This window comes from Vipera ursinii (genome assembly GCF_947247035.1).
Source record: "Vipera ursinii genome assembly, chromosome: 13".
NCBI lineage: Eukaryota > Metazoa > Chordata > Lepidosauria > Squamata > Viperidae > Vipera > Vipera ursinii.
The window spans coordinates 2,456,174-2,471,151 of NC_139526.1; the positions used below are offsets into that span (position 1 = coordinate 2,456,174).

Sequence of the window (14,978 nt, forward strand, 5' to 3'; positions counted from 1 at the left end):
AGGGTCACGATTTGCAATATGGCTGGCATGCTTTCCTATGGACGGAGAAACAAGGTCTTTTCTCGCATTTTCAAAGACACCGGATCAGGCAAGCGCTACTCAATACTTGGAAAAAAATTAGATCTCACAATTACACCAAAATACCGGTCTGGCTATCCACCCTTGAAGCGATAGTTTACCCAAATCTGTTTGATTTGGGTAACATAATCTCATACAAGGATATTCTGAATGAGGAGGGGGAATTGAAACTTAGGAATGAACTAGAATTACAAGGTATAAAACTCGATTGGTGGGCCTACTTACAAATCCAATCGAGATTTAGGAAGGATAAAAATGAATGGGGGATATATACCTCTGAAACAGCATTGGACAAAATATTATTGGGACCGGACTCTAAACAAATAAGGAATTTTTATAAATTACTTTTGGGATATAAGCTGTTTGAAGAGCAAGTGAAAGACCCCATGTTGATCTGGGCTAACAATTTAGGACATAACATCGACCTAGATACTTGGCAAACAATTTGGGATAGGAATAAAAGGATAACACTGGCCTCATCGTATAAAGAAAATTTATTTAAAATGTTTTACCGATGGCATCTCCCCCCAGCCCGCTTAGCAAAAATGTACACAACAGTATCTCCCAAATGTTGGAAGTGTTCTGAAGAGATAGGCACATACTTCCACACGTGGTGGTCTTGCAGTAAAACACAAAAATTTTGGAGAATGATTTGGATTTGGCTGAAAGAAATATTGAAACAAGATCTGGAGTTTAGTCCAGAACTTTTCTTGTTGGGAATCACGAAAGAGAAATATCCTAAAGATGTGCTATACTTAACGATCCATATTATCACAGCAGCTAGAATATCATTTGCGCAAAAATGGAAAAAGAATGAGATCCCAGGACAAAAAGAGGTTATTAGGAAAATTTGGGATTGCGCTGAAATGGACAGATTAACTTTGGAATTAAAGAATAAAGATCAATCAGACTATTATAGAATTTGGAACAAATTGTATCTTTGGATGGATAAAAAGAAAGGTCTCTATTAGGTTTTACAGACTAGCTCACTGTTTTAAATATTGTGGTATTTCACCGATTTGTAATCTAAGTGTATTTAAGTGTATTTTTGATGTACATATATACATGTATATATATATATATTTAAACATTGTAGACAAAAAGGTTTGTCAGCTCGCTGGTACTGTGTCCAATGTTTTTAAATAATAAATTTAATAAAAAAAAAAAAAAAAAAATATCTACAATGTTTTATCAGCACACCTTGTTCCTCCATCCAGTCTGATGGCACTCAAAGCCCCATTTTACAAGTGCAGATTTATTTACTTGTATGTGTCTCACCTTTATTATTTTACAAATAGCTCAAGATGGCAAATGTCTCCTATGCACCTTCCTCCTCCTATTTTCCCTACAACAACAATCCTGTGAGGTGGGGGTTGGGCTGAGGAAGAGCGACTAGCCCAGAGTCACCCAGCCGGCTTTCATGGCTAAGGCGGGACTTGAACTCAGGCTTTCCAGCCTAGTGCCTTAACCACTAGAGCAAACTGCCTCTCCCATTACGTGTTACATGAGATGTTGGAGGGAGCACCAAGATGGAGGGGAGAAGCCCAACAAACTCTTATAACTCTGCACTTTGCTAATAATCTGCTGGGAATGGACGGTCCGTGGGCTTTTCACGGGTCTCATAGGAGAAGGGAAGACAGAGGTGGGGGGGGGGGCAGTCTTGAAATCACCTGAAATGCAGAGAGGAGAAACAGCAGCGGCTCTGGCCGCTGCTGACAGTGGATTGCTGAATTCTATCCAGAGTGAGTGGCTTGTCAACCTAAAATGAACTGAACATTAAATCTGAATTGATGAACTGCTGGGTGAGGTGAGAAGAAGACTCACCAGTCTTCAAAGCCACAATCTGCACGAGGAGGAAAACGCTGTAGAATTCTCTTCTAGGAGAGGTTGGGCTGGAAAGCGACAAGAACCAAAAGTTTACCCATCTGAACATCACCACCCAGCCCGTCAGCTGTGCAGACATGAGGATATTAAATGGCTGGCTCATTTTGGAAGCCCTTCCCTTAAACCTTGATGAGTAAATAGCAGTAATGCCATTTTTTTAACTGAGTGACAGAGAGGAGTGTTTACAATGCGAGGAAGATGCGTATGTCAGACTCCTGTCATGTTCAAAGCATACTCCGCTTCGTTGCTTTTAGAGGAGGGAGGAAGAGGGCCTACTGAAAAGAGGGGCAGCTAATTAGTAGAGCTAAATCTGGAAAGGGGAAAGTGCTGATCTGCTCTGGGAGGGACCTGGTGAGGCTTGGCTGGTACCCAACCTGCTTGCTCTTTGTGTACGCAGAGGAACACAAAGACAAAAGTGGGATCTGTGTGGCCTTGCCTGTTTCAGTCAGATCTTGTCTCAGTCAGCTGATGGTGGCCAGAGCCTCCGCATAGGACATCTGCTGCTCTCCCCCAGTTGGCAATCGGAGGCCACAGTGAAAACACCAAAACTGAAACTAAATGGCCTCCCTTCTTAACCCATTCGTCTCAGGGGACTTGCCTGTTTCTTGAATCTTCTGTGTTGGTTTTAGAAACCGGAAGGGTTTGGCACAGACTACACTGTGTTACAAGGTACATATTTGAGGGGCGCAGTTACATCTGCCTGTCTTACCAGATCCAGTTGCAGAGGCATTGCTACAGGTCTGACCCACTAAAGAATGTCATCCGGGGGACCCGGAAAGGGAGACTTCTCTGCCCTAGCACCCAACCTGCATGGAAGATCCCCCCTCCTCAGATCTGAGACTGGCCCCCTAGGAAGGGCCTGAGACGTGATAAAGGCATTCCAGTATCTGAGGGGCTGCCACAAAGAAGAGGCCCAGAAGGCAGGACAAGAAACAACGGTTGGAAACTGACCAAGGAATGAAGCAACCTGGAATTAAGGAGAAACTTCCTGAGTGAGGACAATCAACCAGTGGACCAGCCTGCCTCCAGAAATTGTGGGCGCTCCATCACTGGAGGTTTTTAAGAAGAGACTGGACAGGCATTTGTCTGAAATGGTATAGGATCTTCTGCTCGAGCAGAGGGCTGGACTAGAAGACCTCCAAGGTCCCTTCCAGCTCTATTCTATTCTAACTTGGCTCTGCCATGGTGCCTGCTGGGTTGGCAGTCGTGGTGAGCCTCGGCAGTAGTTATGTTAAACGGACACATGATTTATAGTTACCTGCTGCCTATCAGTATGCTTTAATCATGATTTTAGGATAGCTGTTTATTTTTGTGAAGTTTCTGTTGTTCTAATTATTGCAAACTGCCCAGAGCCACAGTTGTGAAATGGGTGGCCGCACAAGAAAAGTTAGAAACGGGGGCAGGTCTTGCTCCTGTAGTGCAGTAATCTTTGGAAGATGCCGGACGGAGCTTTGCAGGGGCAGAGACCCTGCATAATGGTAGATGCGGATAAGTAACCGGATCTCGTCAGACTGTGTCTGCCGTTGGCTGTGGCCCTGCCGGTTGAGGCTGATGGGGAGCTAGAAGTTGGGCATAATGAGAAGGCTAGGTGAGGTCAGTTGTCAACTTCTCAGGATGATGTTCTGGAAAAAGGATTGGATCTCTGCCTTGCTTTTCAGGTGCTATTTCCAGTGGCTTTAGAATGGAGGAGACGTCGTCCTTTGTTCCCTACGACTTCATGAACAGTAGTAACTCGCCAGCCAGCCCACCTGGATCTGTGGGGGATGGCTGGCCACGTGCCAAATCACCAAACGGTTCAAGCAGTGTCAACTGGCCACCAGGTGAGTCCCTGCAAAGGCAGACCCCGCTGGACCCTTTGGCCCGTATTGGAGGTGTCAGGCTGGCCTTTCCTCTGCCTTGTGGGATAAGAGGAGATTTTACCCCCGGAGAGAGAGCCCCGTTGCCCCAGTCAGGGCAGCTGTCGGCTCGCTCTTTCCCGTGCCCTGACGGGTGAAGTGGCCGGGCAGAGAGACAGACCAGCTGTGGGGAAGCCTCGGGAGGCCCGTCTTTCGGTGGTCTCGTTGGAGCCCAGTTGCTGCTCAGGGAGTTCTTGGCTCTCCGTGCTTGGGGTTTATGTCCAAGGAAAGCGGAAATGACAAATCCCAGCACAGTTGCCTTTGGACTACGTGAAAGAACGTGGTGGAATTTTGTAATATTGTGACTTCCTAAGAAAGCAAAATGAATTTCTCCTGATCCTTTCAGTAAGAAATTGAATTGCAGGTAGTGCTCAACGTACGACCACAATGGAATCCAAAATTTTTGTGGTTAAGTGAGACATTGGTTTGGTGAGTTTTGCCCCATTTTACGACTTTTCTTGCCACAGTTGTTAAGTGAATCACTCCAGTTGGTAAATTAGTAACCCGGTTGTTAAGTGAATCTGGCTTCCCCTGTGGACTTGGCTTGTCAAAAGGTTGCAAAGGTCACGTGACCCCGGGAGACGGCAGATGTCACAAATAGGAGTCTCTCGCCAGGCGCCTGGATTTTGATCATGTGACCCTGGGGCTGCTGCAGAATTAGTCCTGCCACTTTTTTCAATAGCAGTGTGACTCTGCACGGCCACTCAATGAACGCTTGTCAGCTGAGGACGGCCTGTCTCTCTTGGGGCCTGGAGGTGGGCAAGAAAGGAAGAAACGGAGACTCCTGGACTTCTTTCCGTCCCGCAGAGTCCCTGAGGAGTCAGCAGCCTTTGCTGGGGGGGGGGGGACAGCCTCCTTCCCAGGGAAGAAGCCCTGATTGTCAGGCTTTGGCTTTTCTTTTTAAATCCTAGAATTTCGCCCTGGTGAGCCGTGGAAAGGTTATCCAAACATTGACCCAGAAACTGACCCTTACGTTACTCCTGGCAGCGTCACAAACAGCCTGTCAATTAACACTGTGCGGGAGGCTGACCACCTCAGGGACAGGAACAGCGGTAGGTCTGCCAGGGGAGGGGTGGCATTTTTGGGGCTCTGGAAAATCGCCCCAGCAAAGCCTCTCCCCCCCTCCCCCCCCCGCCTGTCTCCTTGGCCAGCTGGGTTTTCAAGCCTCCCCAGGAAGAAACCGCAGCAGTTGGGGAGACGCAGCCCACCGCAAGGAGATGCCGGGAAGATCAGCGGCCCTTGGCCCTCAAGAGGAGGCAGACGGGGTGGGCCTGCAGGCTCCTTGTTCCCTCCAGCCCCGGCCGGAATCCACAGCTTGGGGGGTGGGCCTCAAGGGGGCTTGATCTCCTGCAGGCTGTTGGCAAAGGGGTCCCCAGAAGGAGTTCCTTAGTGACCAAGTGGGGCTTGGAAGCTGCCTTCCATCGTTGGCTCCCCCTCTGCGCTTTGACGGAGCCAGCCCCGGGTTAAAGCCGCAGCCCTGAAGTCGAGCCGAGCCGGCTCTGCGCATCCCCATCTGCCTTGCCCTTAATGGCTGCCACGCCTTTCCTCCCCAGGGTCATCCTCAGCTCTGAACACCACGCTGCCTTCAACTAGTGCCTGGTCATCCATTCGTGCCTCCAACTACAATGTTTCCCTCAACAGTACAGCACAAAGCACTTCTTCAGGTGAGACCAGTGGGTGGTCCGGTCCTGCAGCGCCCCCTCCCCCCAAACCGTTCCTCCTGCTTCCCTCCCGAGCCTCGCAGCCCCCGAGGCAGTGGCGTTTCACTGCCGCTTTCTCCTTCCAGCCAGAAACAGTGACTCCAAATCCACTTGGTCTCCTGCTTCCGTTAACAACACCTCTCTGGCCCATGAGCTATGGAAGGTCCCTCTGCCACCCAAGAGCATCACGGCTCCATCACGGCCGCCCCCCGGACTGACCGGGCAGAAGCTGTGGGACAACTCTGCGCGATTTGGGGGTGGCTGGAGCCATTCGGAAGCCAGATACACCCCTGGTAAGAGCCTGGTTCCCATCCCCTGCTGCCCCCTTGCCCTGCTTGGCTGATGCTCAGAGAGGAGGAGGGGAAGCAGGGCCTCGAGGAAGCGTCTGTCCAGCCCTTGCCAGGCCTCAATCGGCCATTGGCTGCCTGTCGGAGAGTTTCCCTACCTGCCGCCACGCAGACCTGCGTGGAGTCGTTGGCCAAGACCCCTGAGTTAGACTCGTTCCTGGTGGGCGGGGAAAGGCCTCTGCTCTCTTGACAAGCCTACTCGGTGTGTGTCTGCCCCTTGCAGATTGTCCCCCGTCCTGGACGGGGGTGCAATCTTTGAAACGGGAGAACCTTCTGAAGCACCCGGCTCTTGAGCCATCCGAGCAAAACCCCGAGCAATGGCAACTGGGTGCAAGTCTCGTGAGAGTGGGGGGTCTCCCCGTGTCCCCCGCTTTGTGACGCATTCAGGGCTTACTGGGAGGGGCATTCTCTTCCAGGTTCCAGTTGGAATGAGAATAGCAGCTCAGGGAGAATCACCAACTGTCTCGTCCTGAAGAACCTGACACCTCAGGTGAGCCACCCTTTGGGGGGCTGTTCTGGCCTGGGGGATCCGAGCCCCTCCCCCTCCTGGCCAGGACTGGCGGCAGCAGCAGCTCAGAGAGGCCATCCCTTGTCTCTGTGCCCAGATTGACGGCTCCACCCTGCGGACCCTCTGCATGCAGCACGGGCCCCTGATCACATTCCACCTGAACCTCCCCCATGGCAACGCTTTGGTCCGGTACAGCTCAAAGGAAGAGGTGACGAAGGCACAAAAATCCCTCCACATGTGAGTAGCCCCCAAACCGGGGGGGGGGGGGGGAGGAGAGAACCACAAGGTTTGCCTGCACATGGGTTACTGGGGAGAGCCATCTTTGGAACTCAGACCTTCGATAAAGGTCCTGACAGGACTGCCTTTTCTTTCCAATTAACCTGCTCTTAATAGACCTGGTTTTATTTGCCACTTAATTGGCTGGATTCTCCTCCGGGGGATGCCTCTTTTTTATTACCACAGTATAAACTAAGTGGGTAAATTGTTGCGGTGTGTGAGGGGCTTAGAGGAGGAGGAGGAGGAGGATGTAGTCGCGGGGCGGGACTGGTTGTGTGCTCTGCAAGCTGCTGCCATCTCACGTGCCTCTTGCTGGCTTTGTGCACAGGTGCGTCCTCGGGAACACTACAATTCTGGCTGAGTTTGCCAGCGAAGAGGAGATTAGCCGCTTCTTTGCACAAGGCCCGTCTCTGACCCCGACCCCCACCTGGCAATCTCTGGGCACCAGCCAGACCCGCCTGGGGACCATGGACAGCCCCCACGCGTTCTCCAACCGCAGTGACCTGACCCCTCCCTGGAGCGGTCCTGGGCTTTCAGGAACAAGCAGCGGGGACCTCCACTGCACCTCCCTCTGGGGCAGCCCCAACTATTCCACCAGCCTCTGGGGCTCCCTGGGCGGCAGCGACAGCCGGGGCCTCGGCAGCCCCTCCCCACTCAATGCGTTTCTCTCCGTTGACCATCTGGGGGCCGGCGGGGAGTCCATGTAACCTTGTTTCAGTGTGAAAAACTGTGACCTCAAAGCAGCACTAAATTTGGATCTCCCCCCCCACACACACACACACACACCTGCAGCCTCTAGGGGTCAACTGTGGAAATGGTTACGTCGTGCACATTTTTCCTCTTTGTTTTAGCCCAAAACATACCAGTTTGAATACTTGAATCATGCAGGCCAATATTATAATGTGAAAAGTGAAAAGTTTTACATTTCCAGGTAGTACATTGCATAATTCAGCCAGTTTCCTACATAAGATCCGTTTTACTTTCTTGTTTTCCTTGATTTTTTTTTCCTTTGGCGACTTGCTGAAAATGTTGGAGGTTGAGCTTTTTAAGCTTTGCACAGACTTGCTCCTTCTCCCTACTCTGCCGTGTATGAAGGGTAGCGGTGGCAGCTCCTCCCCCCTCCCCCCGGGCAATGTTTTGCGGCGGGCAGGGCAGGCAAGGGGGTGTCTGCTTTGGGTCAGGACGAGCCCCGCTGCCCCTGCGGGTCTGCCTGCTTGGCCACTCGGCACCACGTGGCCGCCCGGGGTGCCAAACGGCCGGGGAGGAGTCTCTGCCAGGATGACGGGCGAAAAACGTGTCGCACCTGCCGGCTCCTGTGGAATCGGGCAGACGGAGCCGGGCGGTTCCTGAAGCTGCGCGCCCGGCAGCCGCCTGGGTGGTGCCCTGCACTTTCAAGAGGCGTTTGGGTTTTGTCTTTTATTTGGGGGGGGGCTCCCGTTGGGGCACTGCCTTGTTTACAGACGTTTTTCCTTTCTCTTTTTTTAAGAAACAATGTTTACTCTTCTTCCATCACTTAGCTATTTTTTAAAAAACAAAAGATGTGGATGATAAAGATGCTTCCTCTTGATCTCTGGGAATCACGGGCCGCGCGCGGCCACGTTCCACTCGTTTTTTCTACCCCCCTCCCGATCCAAGAGCCTGGCTCTCAGGAAAACGAAGGTCCCCAGTAGAACTCCTTGTCGTTTCTTATAGGAAAATAACTTTTAGCACTGATTATTACTTGCTCGGTAAAATGACTTCTGCCAAAAATTGCTTCGATTCGCTGGAGTTTGACATTCTGTGCTTTCTGATGCTGTCTTTTTAATAGTGTGGGGGGGGGGAAAGGGGGGGCTTGGCTGGTAAACTGTAGTTCCCTCTTTTCATAAAGCCCACCCTGGCTCCCCCCTTCCCGCCCCCCCCTTGTGCCATTGATGCTCTTCCTGCTCTTGTGACTGTGTTTCATGTTTAACCTTAAAGCTGAAGTAACTATGCAGACTGTAACCCAAGGATTTGGAATTACAGAACTTTGTTGTATAAATTTTAAATGTTCCTGCAAATACTTTTCTTGTGAAAGTGTTAAACTCATCTTCCTTTTTTGCCACAAATGGTATTATCTGATGCTTGTTTAGTCGGAGAATGAAATACTAAACAAGGATAAAAAAAAACCTTTTAACTGTGCCGAAAGATGCTCTCATTTCATTGCCTTGATTCTAACTGTTGTGTCTGAAGATGCAAAAGTTGTCAGTGGCTTTTTAACTGTTTACAGATAGTGTGTGATTGTAAAATGTACAGTTTGGGTTGTGTTCAAATTATGAAGCTTCTCCAGATATTAATAAATCATGACTTTGGGGGCTGCTTATCTGTTGTGCTGGACTTCTTTGATTTTCTCTCCAGCAGAACCTGCAGCGTTTGCCATCTGCAGGTATTGGGCTTAACCTGGAGAGACCCCGGCCCGCTTGGCTTCTTCACTGTGCAGACAGCACGGGTGCCATAGAGTAGTTCAAATATAATGTTCTCAAAGTACTGGCAATTCTGTACCGTCACATCTCCAAAACACCACTTCCTTTGGCATAAAGTTAGAATTGGCCTTGGGGCTCCCTTCAGAAAAACTGATCCGAAAGCTCTTAAGACCCGAGTGACAGAGATGGAAGTCCAGGGCCTGCATTTTTTCACTTCTAAGCGTTGTAGAAGAGGCTGGCCAGACCTGCTCACGGATGCTGTAAATGGCTCCCTGCATGTTGCAGAGGGTGAGGAAGATGATCCCTGCGGTCCCTTCCAAGCAACCGATTCTACAGATTTTCACTGGAAGAGTTGCCTGTGTTGGGGGTCAGCCTGCCCAGGTTGTTTTGATTTGACTAGTTCCATTTTCTCAAAGAGGACGTTGGGCTCTGGGTGTTGGGCTGTAAAAGAGGAGAGGATCATGGAATCGGTTGAACTGAAAAGTCCCGTCTCTCAAAAGCCCTCCCTCGGTGGAAGTTAAAAAAAGAAATGCTCCTGCAGGAGTAACGTTGGCTAACAAAGATCCTCTGATTTTTCCAACCTGGCCTAGGATTCCCAGTACTAGAACAGCCGCTCTGGTGCCAAGCGGAAAAATGCCCCGACTCGGGAGCAGAAAGGCCAGACTGGCGGGACTATCAGGCGGGCTCAACTCTGGAGGGCCAAAGGGGACAAGGTGGCTGCCCTGAGCAACAAAGCAAGCTGCAGGAATTCTTGCTCTGCCCTCAGGAGGGGAGCCATGCACAATATACCCTGCTTTGTGGCAGCATTTTGCAGTGCAGTCCCTTTAAAACGGGGGATCCTCATTCCCACAAGTCACTGAGGATGGGATGATGGGAGCTGCGCCACAGGTGGAAAGCGGGATCCACCATCGCCCTGGCGGAAAGCAACTGTGATTTGCCCCATAGTGGGCGGCAGAGATGCTTGTCCTCTCACTGGACTCCCCTGGCCGGTTCTCCCCAGGACTGGCATGCCCCCCCCCTTTAACGAGGCAAGGGGGCCACGGGTTGGCTCCGGCCCCGAGTGGCTGTGCGGGCTCTTGGGAATGGCTCCCGTCTTCTGGAGAGCCTTTGGACCTTGATTCGGCCTTGGGTTTGCTGATCGTCCCATTTCACTCATTTCCGGGCCTTGTTTTGGTATTTTCTGCTGCTGCTCCTTGTGAATCTTTCTTGCCAACTGCCAAGAACATTATGTAAATCAGCCTCGATGATGCAAATAGTTCTCTGGCTGTAGATGAGTCTGAAAGAAATGTTCACACCCTCGTCCGCTAATGACCAAACTAGACTGCTTGTTTGGGTTCAAGCAAAACAATTACTTAAGAAAGATCCAGTTCTTCCTCTGCTCAACTGCACTGAAAATAGGATCATTGTTTTTATAAAGCCCTGAAGAATCTCCCAGGCCAAGCTGCCTGCCCAATCCTTAATTGTGCACTGGATCAACCAGCACGTGTGACTCTGTCTCAATCTGCCAACCCACCAATTTGGGTAAATGTATCATACGAACACAGTTGCATAAAGCAAAGGAGAGCACCAGATATTGTTTCTCTAACCTGGTTGAAGTTTAGTTCTCCTCCCAACGGCACTGGGCATACAGGCTGTACTGTCCAATGGACATATTGTCTGCCCAGCGTTCAGGGTTGCATCACTGCAGCAAGTGGTCCTACAGTCGCTCTGGAAAGCTGACAGGAATCTAGAACCAAGGCAGGCGCTCCTGGTTGAATCAGCCATAACGGAGCCACAAGCCAAGCAGCTGCCCTTCAGCTGGGGTGCTTGTGCAGCCAGAGACCTGTGGCAGCAAAGCCAGGAGATGAAACCAGAAGCTCCTTTGCTCTTGACAGGCACACGAGTGTGGCGGCACTCTGGGGAAGTCTTGAGAGACAAGAGTTTTAAAAACACGGATAGACTAAAGGCATAAGAATTTTTCATATTTATTCTGCAGTCCAACATTTACAGCTTTAAATATGACAAACAAAACCCTTCCTCGGAGAGCCGTAGTGATTCCAAACCACAGACGGGCTGGCTTGCCAGGGTAGTCCGTCTCGATCGCTTCATCCAGCTCTCGGAACAAAACAGGAGACACCTGTGAGCAAGGCGGGAAGGGAATATTTGTACCTTGTGTAGGACCGCTGGAAAGGAACTTTGGCAGCAGCTGCTTGAGTCAAAAGTGTCAAGAGCAGCAGCCAGCTCTGGTTGGTTCCACCAGGCAATGAGAGATCACTTGCCCAAGGATCCGTTTTTGATCCATTTCGGTCAAGAACAGCGAAGGCGCCCCGCAGGCAGTTCAGGGAGTCAAACCGAATGCATCGGAATCATTCTGTGGCTCTCAACCTCTGGGGGAGACACGGCCAGCTGAACACCATCCAGACAGACCCAGGGTGCCATCTGGATTCCCGGCTCCTGCCAGAAGAGCCAGGAGGGCCTTCAGGTTGTGCATCAGTTGTACCTCTTCCTGGACTGGGAGGCCCTTGTGACCTTCTGGCTGAATTACTGCAATGCGCTCTACATGGGGCTGCCCTTGAAGAGCATTCAGAAGCTTCAACCGGTACAGAATGCAGCTGCAGGGATAGGAAATGATGTCGGATATTCGACACACGTAACACCACTGTTTCGTGAGCTGCGTTGGATGCCAGTGTGTTTCCGGGTGCAACTGTATTAAACCACGGAGGCTTTTCCAGGGAATCAAGTTGTCACCTTTAAAGCTGTTCGTGGCTTTGGGGGCCAGGTTATCTGAGGGAGCATCTTCTCCCAGTCCTTTCTCCCTGTCCAATTCGGGTCAGCAGGATGGGGAAGCTGTGGGTCCCATCAGCCAAGGAAAGTTGGCTGGGGCGGGGGGGAGAGGTGCCTTCTCTACTGTAGTGCCCCCCCCCAACGGAACATTCCCTTCCGGAGACCAGAATAAGCCCCACCCTGTTGGTTTCCCACAAAGCTTCAAAAAACCTGGCTGTGCGCCCAGGCCTGGAGTTCCATATGTATAATGTCTAATTTCTTGGCTATCCTGACAATTGCGATACTTTTCTCAGCTGCTGAATATATGAATTTTTATACTGTTTTAAATGTTTTGTTTTAGAAATATCCACTGCCCAGAATCACTTGGTTGGGGTGGGCAGCTAAAGAAATTAAACAAATGATTTGTCTGTGATCATCAAGTTGCCCTTTTGAACATAAAAGTAAGCCAGCCAATGTCCCAAGGCAGGATGTGCTGCTTCCTCCCTTATTCAGCTGCCCGCTGCCAGGCAACCTCCCAGCATTCATCAGCCAAATCAAGAATATTTTCCGCCTCATCAAACACAGATAGGCAAGGAGATTATTGCTTGTAAAAGGCACAGCCCCCTATTCTGTCCTGGTGAACATCTGCCTTGCAGCTGCTCTGGGCCAATCCATCCTCCCCACTGGGCAGTCTGCAGTTCCCCTTCTGAAGCTTCTCGGGAGCGCTCTGCCACCTCTGACTTGACTGCCTGTGGCTCACGCTAGCATTCCACAATCCACCCCAGGAACGTCCTCGACACGGAGGCTTCAGCCCAACTTCGATTGGTCATGAAATTGCAACACTAGTTTTCATTTTTCTGATATGCTGCTGAGGGTTTTTCTGAGAAGGAAAAATAGTTTTAACAGTCCAAACCTCTTTGCTTTCCTGCCCCTCCTGCCGTTAATGCTTTCTCCCTCCTTCCCGCCAAATTTTCCATTGTACTGTTATCCCAGAATCATAAAATGTAAACTTGGAAAGGATGCTAGAGATCACCTAGTCTGACCTCCTCCCACTGCAGGAATCGCTGCGTCAAAGGAGGCTGGCCAGGAGCGGCTTTGCTCCTAGTCCAAATCCTCTCTCCCATCCACCCAGCCACCTTCCCAGGCTGAAAGGCAGGCCAAACCCGCCCGCCTCCCCGTTTCAATCCCTCCTTGCTGACCTGGCCGCACAAAAGCCCCGTAAGATGACGCCCACTTACTCCGCTTGGGAACCTCATTCATACACGTCTTGCGTATCGGCAATATAATCTATGATATCTTGAGGACTCATCAGCTTTTCTGCCGCTGCATCTGGAATTTCAAAGCCTGGAAAAGATTTGGCTCATTCGGTTCAGAGTCAAGAAGGCCAGGAGCCTCAGCCCCCCTCCTCCCGGCCAGCCCTGCGGTGCAAGGGGCCGCTTCCACGGCCTGCCTGGGGGAGGGAGGGAGGGAGAATCGGCCGCAGTTCCCGCGGAGCTCAACTCTCAAGCCCGGCAAGCAACCGCGGGGGGGGGGGTGTCTGGTGGACCCCCGAGACCTTTTGGGCACAGCCGGAGTAACCTTTTCTGCACTCGGAGTAAGAGAGCGGCGAGCGGGGCAGCGCGGAGGCCCCTTCCCGGGGAGCTCAGGGCGGGGCGGGGGGGGGGCTGCGGAGAGCCCGGCGCGGCCTTACCGAACTCGTCCTCCATGGCCATGATGATCTCCACCTGGTCCAGGCTGTCCAGGCCCAGGTCCTTCATGAAGTGCGAGTCCAGCGACAGCTGCGGGGCGAGCAGGGGCGGCGGGTCAGGCGCTGCCCATCCCCCCCCGCGCCCCCCCCGCGCCCCCCCGCGCCCACCTTCTCGGGGTCGATCTTGTCGTAGAGCTTCAGCACGTAGAGCACCTGCGCCTGCACGCCCTTCAAGGTCAGCGTCGGCGCGTCCGAGTAGCCGCGGGGCCAGGGCGGACGGCGGAGCGCGGCGGGCAGCCTCGCCCCGGCCCAGGCCCCGCCCGCCAGGCCCCGCCCGCCCCGCGGCACCGCCGGGCCCGGCGGGAGGAGCAGCGGGAGGCGGCGGAGCCCGGAGGCCGCGCGGAGCAGCAGCACTCGCGCCGCCATCTTGACCCTCTGCGCCTGCGCACTCTCTCTCTCTCGCGCGCGCGGCTCCCGGCAGGCCTCGCGGCGGGCCGGGCCCCGCCCCCTCCCTCCCTCCCTCCGCGGGCGGCCTCGTCACGTGTGAATGCGGGTCCGGCCGCGACTGGCGCGGGACCTCCGCGGAGCGAAACTGGGCGGGCTCAACGGTTGCCAGCCCAGCTGCGATGCGGGCATCCGGGCGGCCTGCAGGGGAGACGCGCCTCGGGGTGGTCCGGAGCCGCTCCCTTGCGCCCCGCTTTGGATGCCGACGCAGCCTTTGCAATTGCAGGACCCAGTTTGTTGCGAGACCCCGAAGGCCGCGTCTTTGCGCCCCCGCCGCCCTCCAGCCTCTACGGCCACGCTGGGCTGCACTGCAGGGATGGCGTGCACGCTGCACGCCTCATCCCCACCCACCATTTCCTTGCTTTTATTTACATTCCGTTCTTACGTTTATAAATAAAAGGGTGGCAAAGTTAATACTCCTCCCTGCTTACTTTCCTACAACGGCCCTGTGACTGGCCCAAAGTCCCACCGTTTCCTCCCTGTGCAGAGGAGAGGCAGCCGGCACAGAGCGGGCAACTTAAGCAAACACCCTGGGGACCCTAGCCGCTCGCTTGGAATGGGGCTGATCTAGGCCAGGGGTATCAAAGTGCCGGCTGGATGCGCCATGGTGAAACGGCGCCCACCCCACTGCCAGCAATGGGGGGAAAACCGAGATACCTCACGTGAGGTTGCGGGTTTGCCCCTCCTGATCTAGGCCATTTCCAGGCCTCAGCGTGCCATGTTGGAGTCAAGTGGGCTACACAAAAAGGGAAGCGCCTGAGGACAGCCACTGGATCGACCTGCAGAGCTGATGCAGCCACTGCTGGCCGAAGGGCTAGCCGGTCAAGAGGACTCGACGGCGGTAGACAGGCTGCTCAGCAAGAAGTGGAACCCAGAAATTCTCCTCATCCGCAGAAGCTTTGCCGGAAAAACAACCTTC

At 52.7% G+C, this 14,978-nt stretch overlaps 2 protein-coding genes across 3 annotated transcripts in view; one reads left to right on the plus strand and one right to left on the minus strand.

Moving 5' to 3' along the window:
• Positions 1-9,026, plus strand: part of TNRC6A (trinucleotide repeat containing adaptor 6A) — a 57,666-nt gene extending 48,640 nt beyond the window's left edge. For both annotated transcript variants that reach the window (XM_083373069.1, XM_083373070.1), the window contains 7 exons: positions 3,621-3,782; positions 4,769-4,909; positions 5,411-5,521; positions 5,644-5,850; positions 6,321-6,394; positions 6,510-6,649; positions 7,017-9,026. In XM_083373069.1, coding sequence (XP_083229195.1) covers positions 3,621-3,782; positions 4,769-4,909; positions 5,411-5,521; positions 5,644-5,850; positions 6,321-6,394; positions 6,510-6,649; positions 7,017-7,395 — 1,214 coding nt within the window. In that variant the 3' untranslated portion in view covers positions 7,396-9,026. The remainder of the gene's footprint in view (positions 1-3,620; positions 3,783-4,768; positions 4,910-5,410; positions 5,522-5,643; positions 5,851-6,320; positions 6,395-6,509; positions 6,650-7,016) is intronic.
• Positions 8,113-13,991, minus strand: NDUFAB1 (NADH:ubiquinone oxidoreductase subunit AB1). The gene is made up of 5 exons (XM_083373071.1): positions 13,724-13,991; positions 13,559-13,646; positions 13,107-13,212; positions 10,713-11,242; positions 8,113-9,567 (listed from the first exon to the last, which is right to left on the minus strand). Exons 1-3 carry the CDS (start codon positions 13,979-13,981, stop codon positions 13,121-13,123), a joined length of 438 nt encoding a protein of 145 aa, XP_083229197.1. The 5' UTR covers positions 13,982-13,991; the 3' UTR covers positions 8,113-9,567; positions 10,713-11,242; positions 13,107-13,120.
• Positions 13,992-14,978: the final 987 nt, after the last annotated feature.

What these genes read in the sequence shown, in the direction of transcription:
- NDUFAB1 (XM_083373071.1), bottom strand. Translation starts at nt 13,981, where the DNA reads ATGGCGGCGCGAGTGCTGCTGCTCCGCGCGGCCTCCGGGCTCCGCCGC. An exon ending in ACAAGATCGACCCCGAGAAG is followed by an intron (nt 13,647 to 13,723) that starts GTGGGCGCGGGG and finishes CTCGCCCCGCAG; the next exon opens with CTGTCGCTGGACTCGCACTT. An exon ending in GGCCATGGAGGACGAGTTCG is followed by an intron (nt 13,213 to 13,558) that starts GTAAGGCCGCGC and finishes AATCTTTTCCAG; the next exon opens with GCTTTGAAATTCCAGATGCA.